The 14,247-nt window shown below is 34.4% G+C and overlaps 2 protein-coding genes across 20 annotated transcripts; both read left to right on the top strand.

Annotated features, from left to right (window-relative positions):
• Positions 1–123: 123 nt before the first annotated feature.
• LOC123308208 lies at positions 124–2,652 on the top strand. Its single transcript, XM_044890784.1, has 2 exons — positions 124–457; positions 511–2,652. Exons 1-2 carry the CDS (start codon positions 284–286, stop codon positions 2,437–2,439), a joined length of 2,103 nt encoding a protein of 700 aa, XP_044746719.1. The 5' UTR covers positions 124–283; the 3' UTR covers positions 2,440–2,652.
• Positions 2,653–5,608: 2,956 nt separating this feature from the next.
• On the top strand, positions 5,609–13,875 carry LOC123306308 (zinc finger Y-chromosomal protein-like). Of its 19 annotated transcripts, none has more exons than XM_044888258.1 (6): positions 5,609–5,825; positions 5,911–5,978; positions 6,051–6,131; positions 6,201–6,284; positions 6,357–6,437; positions 12,568–13,875. In XM_044888258.1, the coding sequence occupies exons 1-6, from the start codon at positions 5,767–5,769 to the stop codon at positions 12,570–12,572; spliced, it is 378 nt and encodes a 125-aa protein (XP_044744193.1). In that variant the 5' UTR covers positions 5,609–5,766; the 3' UTR covers positions 12,573–13,875. The 19 variants fall into 19 exon arrangements, with proteins under 19 accessions (XP_044744193.1, XP_044744203.1, XP_044744199.1 ...); XM_044888268.1 differs by lacking the exon at positions 12,568–13,875 and adding an exon at positions 6,994–8,674 and having other exon boundaries at positions 6,064–6,131; positions 6,204–6,284; XM_044888264.1 differs by lacking the exon at positions 12,568–13,875 and adding an exon at positions 6,994–8,674 and having other exon boundaries at positions 6,064–6,131.
• Positions 13,876–14,247: the final 372 nt, after the last annotated feature.

Raw genomic sequence — 14,247 nt, 5'->3', positions numbered from 1 at the left:
ACATTAAACTCTATGGGTTCCCATAGAGTTCAATGTCAAAACATGAAAAGATGAAAATAACCTTCATCTGCCTTCATATTTGACATCTATGTCAAATTTAGTAGCAAAGATTCTTTGTTTAGTAGGAGGAATTTCAAAAATTCCGAAGTTGAGACTGGTACCAATCGATTTTTCATGAAAAACTGCACATATAAAAAAAAATTAACGTCAAAATCGGTCACTGTCCGTAAAGTAAATTCCAGCTTGGTTTCAAGTTACTTTGAACGGTGGATCTTTTTCAAATATGAAGATGACGAAAACGTGTTTTGTGCCAAAGTGCCTGAATTCCTCAAAGAGTGCCCCCAACAAATGTTTTATATTTGTTCCAAGGAATCCTACCAAAAGAAAAGCCTGGTTTGACGCAGTAGGAGCTACAGTTGTGAAAGCTGTTAGATACTGTTGTGAAGATCATTTCAATGTATGTAATATTATTTGTGTTGAGAGAACATAATATTGATAGTTTTATTTCAGTTGAAGGAGGATTCCATAGATTTTTCTCTTTATAAAAGAACCAAAATGACTCCACGGATTAGAAAGGGCATTGTACCGTATTTATTTATAACGAAACCAAATAGAAATATATTTTCATCTCAACTTGATGACTCGGAAGAAAACACAGAAATGTCTTCTGTGGGTGCAAGTCAAGAAAAATATCCCGATAAACACATACAGTACGATCATACTGCCAGTCGTGAAGATGAAAAGAAATGTCATGTTGAATTAGGAAATGTGAACATTTGTGAACAATTTATAGACGAAGAAGGAGTTCATGGTAGAGAAGAATATATAATTAAAAATGAGGAAAGTACATCTAACTCTTCGTATATTGAAATGGATGTAAATCAATCACCTGCCACTTTTGAAGAAGAAATGCCTCTAGTATTAGATCCAACGAGCATTAAATCTGAACCTGTTGACTGGGAGCAAGAAAAATATCTTGATCATACTGCCAATTTTGAAGATGACAAGAAATGGCATGTTGAATTAGGAAATGTGGACATCTGTGAACAATTTAAAGACGAAATAGTAGTTCAAGATACAGAAGAATATAAAATTAAGAAGGAAGAAAGTATGTCAAATTCTTCAGTTATTGAAGTGGATGCCAATCACTCACCTGCCACTTTTAAAGAAGAAATGCCTCCAGTATTAGATCCAACGAGTATTAAGTCTGAACCCTTTGACTGTGAGCAGTGTGAATTTCCTAAATGTCACTTGGCTGGTGTAAGTGAAGACGGAAATCTTGATAAACCCATACAGTATGACCATACTAATCATACCTACTCACTTAAGGATGACGAGAAATGTCATGTTAAATCAGAACTTGTAGACATTTTTGAACAATTTAGAGACAAGGAAGTTAACAATAGAGGAGATTATACAATTAAGAATGAAGAAACTAACCCAAATTTCCTAGTTATAGAAGACAATTCAAATCAATCACCTGCCTCTTTTAACGAAGAAATGCCCCCAGTATTAGCAACAGGCATAAAATCTGATATGTTTAACTTAGGAGTTGTGGACACTTGTGAACAATTTATAGATGAAGAAGGTGTTCACGATAGAGAAGAATATATAATTGAAAATGAAAAAATTAACCCAAACTCCCTAATTAGAGAAGGTGATGCAAATCAATCACCTGCCTTTTTTACCAAAGAAACGCCTCAAATATTTGATCTAGAGAATGATGAAGCAATTCCTGTGACTATCAACAATCAAGAGTGTTATATGTGTGATTTTGAGACCAAAGATGAAAAAGACCTTGCGTTACATATCAAATCTGTTCATTCGAGTATTAAGTGTCATTTATGTGAGTATGTTACTAGCAGAAAAAGGGACTTTCTAATGCATGTCGAGCGTGTTCATCTGGATAGGAAGAAACAAGAATGTAACATTTCTGGATGTGCTGCACATTTGGAAACAACCCTTGATCTCCACATGAAATCTGTCCATTTGAAAACTAAGGAATACAAGTGTCACTTATGTGAATATGCTGGGAGTGCTAAGCGTGACCTTGAAAGACATATAAAATCGGTTCATTTGAAAATTAAGGAACACAGGTGTAACCTATGTGAATATATTACAAGTAGGAAGGAGAATCTTCGAAGGCATTTTGACACTGTTCATTTGGATATTAAAAAACACAAATGTCACTTATGCGACTATGCGGCCACTGATAAAAGTATTATCCAGCGACATGTAGAATCTGTTCATTTGAATATTAACAAATGCCACTTATGTGAATTTGCTACGAGTGCAAAACAGACACTTGATAGTCACGTGAAATCTGTTCATTTGAAAATTAAGGAACACAGGTGTCATCTCTGCGAATATGCTGCAAGTAGAAGAGGTGTCCTCAAAAAACATTTTGACTCTATTCATTTGAACATCAAGAGATCTTAATGTCACTCATGTGAATATGCTACAGGATCGAAAGCTGATCTTAAGAAACATCTGAAAATCATTCATTGGAAAACTGGTAACACAGGTGGGAGCATTTTACAAGCATAAACATATACTTAAATAGTTGTGGAAAATTTGTTCATTCGAATAGTAATTAACAATTATTGTCAGTTATGTAACTATACTGTAAATATATGAGGATATTTTTAAGCATTGATATTTTCATTTTTCCCCTCTGCATTCCTTCTTGAAAAGAATCACTGAACTAAAAATTCGATTTCCTTCATGTAAATGGTGTTCAATTTCAACCACTGTATCCTTGAAAGGAAGCATTTCCGGACAGAAGTTCATATAGACTTCTTTTCTTAAAAATTGTCTCAGGAATATGTCGCTTGTATTTTAATGTACTTATGTTACTTCCCTATATATACTCGCAACATACATGTATATTCGGATTTTGTATAACCCATTCTGTAACCAAAATACTAGAGAATATTTCGAAAAAAATTGAGCTTCAGAGACTTTTAGTTGGATTTGCTTTCTCCCAACATATAAACATTGAAAGACTTACATCAAATTCGTATTGTTTATTTTTGGGTACTTCTTTTATACATTCTGTAATGAATCCGAATTTTCTGAGAAAATTGGAATTCCTTTCAGTGCATTCCTTTCATTTCACTTTTCCGCCTTTAAAAATATTTAATTCTCAACTCTTCAATGCATTTATTCCGATAAGCAGAGTAAATGTGAAAAAACCGTTTATCTGTGTTTAACGTTGTTTTTCTTCCATGCCGTTGAAGATTTTGACGTTTTTCTGATGTTAATATGCGATAAACCGGAGCTGACGATGTTTTTACTCTTGTCGATTTGCCTATAAAAGCAGAAGCAGAAACGACGGGTCTGTTCTCTCTTTTCTCTTCGATTCTTTATAGTGAATAACCTTTGATTACCTGTGTTTGCGACGAGCCGTTCAACAAATTTTTAGTTCGAGACGTTTTATTAGAGTAAGTTTTGTTTTACGAGGTTTAGTGCTTTTGAAATTAATTTTTATTTTCGTTTTCCGCGAGTGCTTTGAAGTAAAGAAGGTAGGTCCCCTATACCGTTCAGTTTCTTTATTAGACCTACACCGGTTACTTCTTTGACACTGCTGTACTGTATCGCTTTCTGTTATATTTTATCGTACTTAACCCTGTTTCGCGAGTCTGACCCTTCGCTATCAGTCATGGTGCGTAAGCCCTTGGGGTACTGAAGAGGAAGTTCCGTCAACCCCCCCCCCCCCTGTTCGCGCTCCCGCGTCATAAGTGTTGAAATAGATATCTCTTCTTTTCTATCAGTCATGGTGCGTAAGCCCTTTGGGTAGAGAATAAGAGATACCGCTCGTCGTCAGTGAAATCCCGTAGTTGCGCTCAAAATAGACCATTTCTTCGCTATCAGTCATGAAGCGTAAGCCTTTGGGGTAGTGAATAAAAGTCTCGAGTAGATCCGCCCTGGTTGTGTTTCTTTTATTTTTGCAGAAATATAATTAATTACATCTCGATACCGTATAGCAAGTCATTTCACTTCGCGAGGTCATCCTTAGTATCCATTTCGTCAGTTCTGGTTGGCGCATTTTTTTTTAACAATCGTTGATTTTTCACTGTACCGGGTACCCGGTATAATCTTTACAAAGTGCTCGTGACCGGATCGAATTTCCCGAATGTATGTTTGCTGATCGATTCGCTCATATTTGATACCTACACATATTTCCGTTGTTCATATAATCAGTTTCCGAAGGTGTGAATAAACTGGTACATAATTTGATTTTGACTACTTCGTTATCGCTACCACCCTAGATAACAGCGAACTCTGTCTCCGACTAGCAGCTACTCTGGTAGGTTTGCTATTCTTCCTAGTGGAAAGAATAGCTGGCGCTCGAGATAAGTTTCTCCGAGGAAACCACGTTACAATTCCAAGGTTTCATAATATTTTCAACTATGGCTATAGAGTTTCATAAGTGAGGGAACAAAGGAGCAACTAGAGATCGTTTGCAACAGCCGAGAATTCTCTGGAGAATTCATGCACCGTGAATTATCTGCAGTTACATACGTATTTTCGGTATAATTTACTATTCAGTTGCATATAAAATAATCTCTGGCGTTTTCTAGCCACAATTTTATAGAGAATTCTCGGCTGTTTCAAACGGGCTTTAAATGAAAAGACGAAAAGTTATAATTAACTGTCCCCCAAAAATGGGCAGAAGACCTAGAACATAGTGTTGTTACAAAGTACAAATACTAAAAATAAATTTTCACCTAAAACTGCCATACTTATAAAGAAATGGCAAAAAAATTAGTTAGATAAGTGACTCAACACATTGAAAAAAATTGATGAAAAAAATCGGATATTTATGAAATAGTCTCTTGGACTTCCACAACTTTTGTGAAGTTGTGTGATTTTTTGCACTACTTACTTTTGAGGAATTAACATAGTTATATGATTTTTTTCAAAGAAGAAAAACTTTCAGAATGGATTTACAGAATACTATATCATTTTAAAGTTCAAAAATAGATTTAGATGTGTTGAAATATACTGGATACTCCATATGAAAAATAATAGTTTTTTGTAGAAACTACAACATTGCAAAGCTGAGAATATTTTAAATCCATAGGACAGGTAAGACTATCAAACAATCAAAATTTTCAGAATAATTATTGTAAGTTGTGTTTTTTTTAAAGGTCTAAAAGGCAATCCAACCATCCAATTAGTACTCATCAAAGATATTGTGTAATATCTTTGGTACTTATATTAGTGTTCTGTGCTGCGCACCTTGTGGTACCCACAGAACACTAATATACATGGTGGTACTAGAGATATCTCTATATCTCTGGGTAGTATATTAGTGTTCTGTGGTGGTACCACAGCCCTCTTAATACATGTATTTAAGAGGGTTGTGGTGGTACCCATAGAGAAAGGGACAGGGACTTTCCCTTTCACTATGGAAAGGGGTGTCCATATTTGTGTTCTGTGGGGGTGTCTCTGGTGGTACTAGTGTTCTGTGGTAGTACCTCTGGTATTTGATGTTCTGTGGTGGTACCCATAGATAACCTGTAATCTGTGATTCTAACCTAACCATAGACATAATAATATTAAGTCTATGAACCTAACCTAACTCTACGACTGCCGAGCCGAACGTTCCTCGTTGTCTGAACCAAAGATTAACCTCTTTGTCCGAACAATGAACATGGACATAGGAAAGCGTCTATGCTTCCGAGAGATGTAAATTTCACAAATTAAAATAGATATATACCACACATTTTTCTAAGTACTGTTTTGATGCAGAAGTGAAAAATGGATATGGGTGAACGTAGTATTAATATTAGAGACGAGGTACATCTTGCCCATGAAGAGTAAGTATTTATATGATAGAGGTAGAGTATTAGTAGTAATTTCAATTATTTTATTCACATTCTTCTAAGTAGTGTTTTTATGCAGAAGTAAAAAATGGATATGGGTGAACGTAGTATTAATATTAAAGAAGAGGTACATCTTGCCCATGAAGAGTAAGTATTTATATAATAGTGGTAGAGTATTAGTAGTAATTTCAATTATTATATTCACATTCTTCTAAGTAGTGTTTTTATGCAGAAGTAAAAAATGGATATGGGTGAACGTAGTATTAATATTAAAGAAGAGGTACATCTTGCCCATGAAGAGTAAGTATTTATATAATAGTGGTAGAGTATTAGTAGTAATTTCAATTATTTTATTCACATTCTTCTAAGTAGTGTTTTTATGCAGAAGTAAAAAATGGATATGGGTGAACATAGTATTAATATTAAAGAAGAGGTACATCTTGCCCATGAAGAGTAAGTATTTATATGATAGAGGTAGAGTATTAGTAGTAATTTCAATTATTTTATTCACATTCTTCTAAGTAGTGTTTTTATGCAGAAGTAAAAAATGGATATGGGTGAACGTAGTATTAATATTAAAGAAGAGGTACATCTTGCCCATGAAGAGTGAGTATTTATATGATAGAGTATTAGTCTTAATTTCAATTAGTATACAGGTGCTTCAAAAAAATTAGTCGTCAAGTAGGTTCTGTGAAAACATAATTCTCTCCTTGAATTTTTCCCAAAATTTCAACAAATGTTCATCATAATTTTCATATCTCAGAGACTTAAAACAAGGTATAATATTTTTTCACTTTGAATTATTTTTTTGAAAATCCACATACACACCTGAACTGAATAAATTGAATAACATGATTTTCATAAGAATGGTTTTCAGAGTTCTCTATAAATCAAGTAGCTGCTGGTAATGTCCTACTCTTTACTCTCACATCTTCTGACAGATCACAGAACATTTAAAATTAAAGGATCATCGTTAAGCTGATTAATTTTCTCAATGCTCCAAATCAGGAATAGGTATTCTTTGAGGAGAATGCCTCAACCTCAACAACAGAATGTTGATTATTGAAATTCGTTAGCCTACTTGACAAAGGCTATTTTTTGAACGCACATTGTAACGATGATTAATATTTATCATTTCCATTATCTTTCTGTTTTCTTTCAGTGTGAAGTCAGAAGAAAAATTAGGAATTATAGACGTTGTTGAACAATTTATAGATGGAACGGAGGTTTATGAAAGAGAGGAATATATTATCAAGAATGAGGAAACTAACTCAAACTGTTCATTTACCAAAGTCGTAGCAAATCAGTTATCATCTGCTCATCATAAGTGCTCATCGTGTGAACACATCGCAAGTACTAAAAGTGACCTGCAAAGTCATGTGAAATCTGTACACTCCGATACAAAAAAACACAAGTGTCAATTATGTGGGTACTTTACTGATTGGAAAGAAAATCTGAAAAAGCATGTCGATCATGTACATTTAAATATCAAGAACCATAAGTGTCACTTATGCGAATATGCTGCTGCTACAAAAAGAATTCTTCAAATACATATAGAGGCTGTTCACTTAAAGGTTAAAAACTACAAGTGTGACTTGTGTGAATATGCTGCACATATGAAAACACATCTCAGAATTCATGTGAAAAATGTTCATTTAAAAATTAAGGATCACAAGTGTCATCTATGTGAATACGCTACAACTTCTAAATGGCTACTTCAACAGCATATCAACTCTGTTCATTTCAATAACAAGGAGCACAAGTGTCACTTATGTGAATATACTGCTAATATAAAATCATGCCTTGAACTACATGTTAAAACTTTTCATTTGAGAATTAAGGATCATAAGTGCCACTTATGCGAGTACGTTACAAATAAGAAATCTTCACTTCAGAGTCATATCGAATCTGTTCATTTCAATATCAGGGAGCACAAGTGTCATTTATGCGAATTTGCTGCGAATAAAAAAAGCATCCTTAATACTCATGTAAAATCCGTTCATTTAAAAATTAAAGATCACAACTGTCACATATGTGAGTACCGCTCGAGTACAAAAAAAAACCTTGAAAGTCATATTAAGTCTGTTCATTTGAAAATCAAGGTGCACAATACTAAAAAGTGTCATCTGTGCGATTACGCTACAAGAAGAAAAAGTACTCTTCAAAATCATATCAACTTTGTCCATTTGAATATCAAAAACCACAAATGTCATTTATGCGAATTTGCTGCGTATACAAAGCGTAACCTTGATACTCACGTAAGAGCTGTCCATTTGAAAATTGAAAAACACAAGGTGCACAGTACTAAAAAGTGTCATCTGTGCGATTATGCTACGAGAAGTAGAAGTACTCTTCAAAATCATATCAACTTAGTCCATTTAAATATGGGGAAACACAAATGTGAATTTTGTGATTACGCTGTGAATTCTAAAAAGAACCTAGCAACACATGTTGAATCTGTACATCTGAAGTGAAATTAAAATGATACAGGGTATCCCATCACTCACTTATCTCACTCATTCTTTGCCCATTTCTTTTTAAGTTTCACAGTTTCAGGTGAGAATTTAGTTTTAGTATTTTTAGTACGAAATCACATAACCGTGTGTTGATATCTCGAAAGTAAGTACCTACTGGTAACAATTATACTGCTTCACAGAAGTTGGGGAAGTTCAAGCATCAAGCAACCTCAAATTTTTAATTTTTTTCAAAAAATTTTCCGATATGAGAAGCCTATAACTTTTGCTCATTTATTCAACTCATTATTTGCCCATTTATTTATAATTTTCACAGTTTCAGGTGTGAATTTATCTTCACTACTTTTAGTACAAAAAAGGGAATACTCCGTCTGACGAATATGATGTATAATTTATGAAATATCTTTGAAACGTCACATTTTCAAATAACCATTTCAACCGTATCCCAAAAAGAGTTATTGTAAGCACTTAAAAATCAAAAATAAAAATAGGTATTTAAAGTTTAAAGCGTTTTGTGAGAATTGCACAAGCTGGCAACATCGACTGAAATATGCCTTGATAATAAATGACAACAAATGCATTATCTTGATGAGATCATTGAACTAAAGAAAAACTTTCTTTAGTTCAATGGATGAGATAGACAAAGATGGCTGTCTATGAAGTCAGCGACGAACGAGAAAGGTCGTAAAATTTTATGGGATTTTTATGGCCGGTTGCAGTTGAGGCACGCCAGTAAGTACGCGCCTGTAGATCAACAGCTGTTATTTTATTAACAAGCTGATCGGACATTGTTCTTTTTATTTTCTAGTAGGCGCTGTTGCCAAATCGTGAACTTGAAACCAAGCTATTTAAATTTTATAACCCCATATTTGAAGAATGATTTTGAGTAGTTTTCGCGGTGCATTTGAAAAAATCATGAATGAGACTCATAATTATTCAGTTTGAACTTGCATATGCAGTGATAACCCAAATTGAGGAGAATTCCCCATTGTTCACTCAAGAATTGAGAAAATAAACTTCTGTGAAGAGTATGTCAATGCCTTTGCATACTTTCAGATTGTTGAAGTTGCCTTTATCAATTTCTTTCCAGAATTTTTGATTGCTTGCTCGATATTTTTACCTGTCCTATGGATTTAAAATGTTTTCAGCTTTGCAATGTTGTACTTTCTCCTAAAAACTCTTTTTTGTTTTTCGTATGGAGCACCCAGTATACTTCAACACATCTAAATCTATTTTTGAACTCAAAAGTAAGTAGTGCAAAAAAATCACAGCACTTTCCATTATTTTCCACCGATTTTTTTAATGTGTTGACTCACTTATCTAACTCATTTTTTGGCCATTTTCTTTATAAATATCGCAGTTTTCGATGAAAACAATTTTTAGTATTTGTACTTTGTAACAAGGACATTTTTGGGGGACAGTTAATTATAATTTTTTATTGATGTTTTTCCTTTATCCCCCTCGCATATGAAACTCTATGACCGTAGTTGAAAATATTTTTGTATGAAACTTTTGAATGTATGGAAAAAGTACCCAAAAATAAACAATACGAATTTGACATAAGTCTTTTAATGTTTATACGTTTGGAGAAAGCAAAACCAACTGAAGGTCTCTGAACCCAATTTTTTACGTCATCCTTCCTTCCATTGAATTGAAATAGATCCTAACACGACCCTAGACCTTTTATTAGCTGATTGATCATAAGGCCACACCAAGAATTTGTATGGGTGACTTGAATTTCGAGATAGTATATATTATTGAATATTATAGATACTAAACGAAGTAGTTACATATCTACCATCACATTCTATTTCAAGGCATGTTCGAAGAAAATACTAAGCTCCAATCTGGATTTAATATTAGAAAGAGAAGAGATGTGAATCATGTTGATATTCAGTAAGCCGTGTGACATCGGCAAACTAAAAACTCAATATTTTCTGTTGATCAGTGTCACAGAAATCTAACACTGTGAAGCCACACGATAAAGAAACAGGAGCAGTAAAACTTTACTGCCAGGAGTACCAGAGAAGAGCAACTAAACCACCTGAAGGAGAACTTATCAAAATAATTGAAGAAAAAATTGTGATTGATTAATTATCATATAAATATTTCCCCATCAGGAAATTTCATATTATTTGTGAAAGTATCAATAAACATACTTGAAATAATTGCCCCTTTCTCTATACCACACATGTTTTTGCTCAAGGAAGGTGAAATGCTTGAAAAAATTCACTTCAACGGTTAATTTTTCTCTGTGTAGCCAGAACGCAAAGCAGGGGTCCTTTTATCTTCCCAAATCACGAGTAATTTCAGTGTACATAAAATCAGACCCTAGCGAATGAGATAATATTGTTGTTTAACACAACTATCAAATTTTTTTACATTAATATAATAAAAATCAGAAAAAAAAAATTTCAGGTAGTATATTTTTTATACGGAATCTTTTATTTTATCAGCACATGAAAGTTTCAAGTTCGAAAAAAATATAGTTGATTTGATAACATTTTCGAAGTTGATTTCAGTACAAAAATTGAACAAATTAATAGAAAATCTATAAATCTACCGACAACCACCCAGAAATGCAACATGGAGGATCATCGGACTGGTAGAATTCCAGAGTTTACTCGATAACTTGGTTGAAGCGGCAACGTTGATTTATTTTCTACCAGCTACTAGCTTGACGTATAGAGTTCAATGACTACCAGGGACTGCAGTATATTCGTGTTCTATGGACTGCAGTTATCTCTCCTTTCTACCACCACCCTCTGTCTCGTGGGTATTCCTCGATGCGGTGAACATTGAACATTCTTTAGTTCAATGGCGGTGAACGGGAAAACCACGTGAAGGCCTGTCTATTAGCATCAGAGATATATATCTCTATGGCTGTATACGGGTTCGGCTTTTGGAGGGTCCGAGAATTGTTCTAAAACTACGCAAAACTGTTGCGCCCTAGTATAAAATCCTCTGCGCAGTTCTAGAACCATTCTCGGACCGTCCAAAAGCCGAACCCCATAGAGAAAGGGTCTCTGCCTGCCTGCCTGTCTCTGCCGAACCCAAATACAGCTTATATCTCTGATTAGCATAAAGCATAGAAATACCAAAAGAGAAGAAGTCCGACCAGAGATATCTATGCGTATGGTCCGTATATACCATAGACATAGAGACATGGACCACAGATTACAGATTTCTCTGTAATCTGTGACATGGACTGAGCAATGCCAGCATGAAATTGGCTATTTATTAGAAAGAGAGAAAAGCTCGTCGGGATATACCTTTCTCTTTTTTGTTCACATAGAGGTGAGTGTAGACCAATCAAAATTCTAGAAAAAGACAACTGCATTCCCGACGTGTTTTTCTCTCTGTCACTTTTTTTGACCGTATTTCATGCATAGATATAAAGGGAAGGCACAGTCCATGTCTCTATGTCTATGGTATATACACATTTGGTAACCGAAAGTTACCAGAGCGGTTACTCTGGTGACAGATATTGAACCGAATTGTCAGGAATTTGACATATACGGACCACCCACTTACTAACCAGAAGAAACCAAAGTGTATATACGGACCACAGCCTTGGTGACAGATATTGAACTGAATTGTCAGGAATTCGACATATACCATATCTGTAATCTGTGATACGGACCACAGCCTTGGTCTATGGTAAGTCACATAGAGAAAGGGAAAGTCATGGGCACTACTCAGAGATATAGAGATATATCTCTGGCACTACTCATAGACAAACTATGCACTACTCTGTAATCTGTGGTCATGGGTGTGTTATGTGGTCAATGACATGACATGGACAAAATACAAAATAAATAATAAATCGTTTATGAGAAATGTAAATTTTACGAATTAAAATTACAATATAATATAAATATAAACACCAAAGATTATAGAGTAATCTTTGAGATATACTTTCTTCTAAGTACCGTTTTGATGCAGAACTAAAAAATGGATACAGATGAACTTAGTATTAATATTAGAGAAGAGGTACATCTTGCCCATGAAGAGTAAGTATTTATATGATAGAGGTAGAGTATTAGTAGTTATTACAATTAGTATATACTTTAACACAACAATCCAGAAAGCTAACTTGCCAGTTTTTCTGGGAAATCGTACAGAAAAAACTAAGAGATGTTCATAAACAGAATATTGATTATCAAAATTCCTTAGCCTACTTGACAACGGCTATTTTTTGAATGTACATTATAACTATGATTAATATTTATCATTTCCATTATCTTTCTGTTTTCTTTCAGTGTGAAGGTAGAAGAAAAATTAGGAATTATAGACGTTGCTCAACAATTTATGGATGGAACGGGGGTTTATGAAAGAGAGGAATATATTATCAAGAATGAGGAAACTAACTCAAACTGTTCATTTACCAATGTCGAGGAAAATCAGTTATCATCTGCTCATCATAAGTGCTCATCGTGTGAACACATCGCAAGTACTAAAAGTGACCTGCAAAGTCATGTGAAATGTGTACACTTTGATACAAAAAAACACGAGTGCCAATTATGTGGGTACTGTACCGATTGGAAAGAAAATCTAAAAAAGCATGTCGATCATGTACATTTAAAAATCAGGAACCATAAGTGTCATTTATGTGAATATGCCGCTACTACAAAAAGAACTCTTCGAATACATATAGAAGCTGTTCACTTAAAGGTTAAAAACTACAAGTGTGACTTGTGTGAATATGCTGCACATATGAAGAGACACCTCATAATTCATGTGAAAACTGTTCATTTAAAAATCAAGGATCACAAGTGTCATCTATGTGAATACGCTACAAGTTTCAAAAAGCAGCTTCAACAACATATCAACTCTGTTCATTTTGATATCAGGGAGCACAAGTGTCACTTATGTGAATATACTGCAAGCATCAAAGAAACCCTCAAACTACACGTAAAAACTACTCATTTGAGAATTAAGAATCATAAGTGCCACCTATGCGAGTATGTTACAAATAGGAAAAATAGGCTTGAGAGTCATATCGAATCTGTTCATTTGAATATCAAAAACCACAAATGTCATTTATGCGAATTTGCTGCGAATACAAAACGTAACCTTGATACTCACGTAAGAGCTGTCCATTTGAAAATTAAAAAACACAAGGTGCACAGTACTAAAAAGTGTCATCTGTACGATTATGCTACGAGAAGAAAAAGTACTCTTCAAAATCATATCAACTTAGTCCATTTAAATATGGGGAAACACAAATGTGAATTTTGTGATTACGCTGTGAATTCTAAAAAGAACCTAGCAACACATGTTGAATCTGTACATCTGAAGTGAAACTAAAATGATACAGGGTATTCCATAGTGGATTGCCTTTTGGAAGAACTCAACTTACAATAATTATTCTGAAAATTTTGATTGTCTTACCTGTCCTATGGATTTAAAATATTCTCAGCTTTGCAATGTTGTAGTTTGTAATAAATCCCAGTTTTCTGAGAAAATTGGAGTTTATCCGTTTATCTGTGGTTAACGTTGTTTTTCTTGCATGCCGTTGAAGATTTTGACGTTTTTCTGATGTTGATATGCGATAAACCGGAGCTGAGGACGTTTTTCATTCTTGTCGCATTCTGGAATTCTCAGATTTTTAACGTGTGGGGGATTTGCCTATAAAAGCAGATTTTCCCCCGCGACGGTCTCTTCTGTCACTTGACGCTTTTTACTCTTTTTTTCTCTTGTCTCTGCGATTGTATGCCGACGAGCCGATCAGCGAATTTAGAATAAATTTTGTGTTACGAAGATAGTGCTCTTAGAAATTAATTTTTATTTTTCGTTTTTTCCGCGAGTGCCTTGAATAAAGGAGGTAAGTCCCCGTCTATACCGTTCAGTTTCTTTATTAGACCTACACCGGTTACTTCTTTGACACTGCTGTACTGTACCGTATCGCTTTCTGTTATATTTTATCGTACTTCACCCTG

The sequence above is a fragment of the Coccinella septempunctata genome, chromosome 2 (genome assembly GCF_907165205.1).
Source record: "Coccinella septempunctata chromosome 2, icCocSept1.1, whole genome shotgun sequence".
Taxonomy (NCBI): Eukaryota; Metazoa; Arthropoda; class Insecta; order Coleoptera; family Coccinellidae; genus Coccinella; species Coccinella septempunctata.
Note: the sequence above shows the minus strand (reverse complement) of the source record. Positions and strands in the feature narration are given on the sequence as shown.

Excerpts from the sequence above, each read along its gene's own strand:
- LOC123308208 (XM_044890784.1), top strand. The coding sequence starts at position 284 with ATGAAGATGACGAAAACGTGTTTTGTGCCAAAGTGCCTGAATTCCTCA. Across the intron at positions 458-510 it reads GTTGTGAAGATCATTTCAAT|TTGAAGGAGGATTCCATAGA; the intron begins GTATGTAATATT and ends GTTTTATTTCAG.
- LOC123306308 (XM_044888252.1), top strand. The coding sequence starts at position 5,767 with ATGGATATGGGTGAACGTAGTATTAATATTAGAGACGAGGTACATCTT. Across the intron at positions 5,826-6,993 it reads GTACATCTTGCCCATGAAGA|TGTGAAGTCAGAAGAAAAAT; the intron begins GTAAGTATTTAT and ends GTTTTCTTTCAG.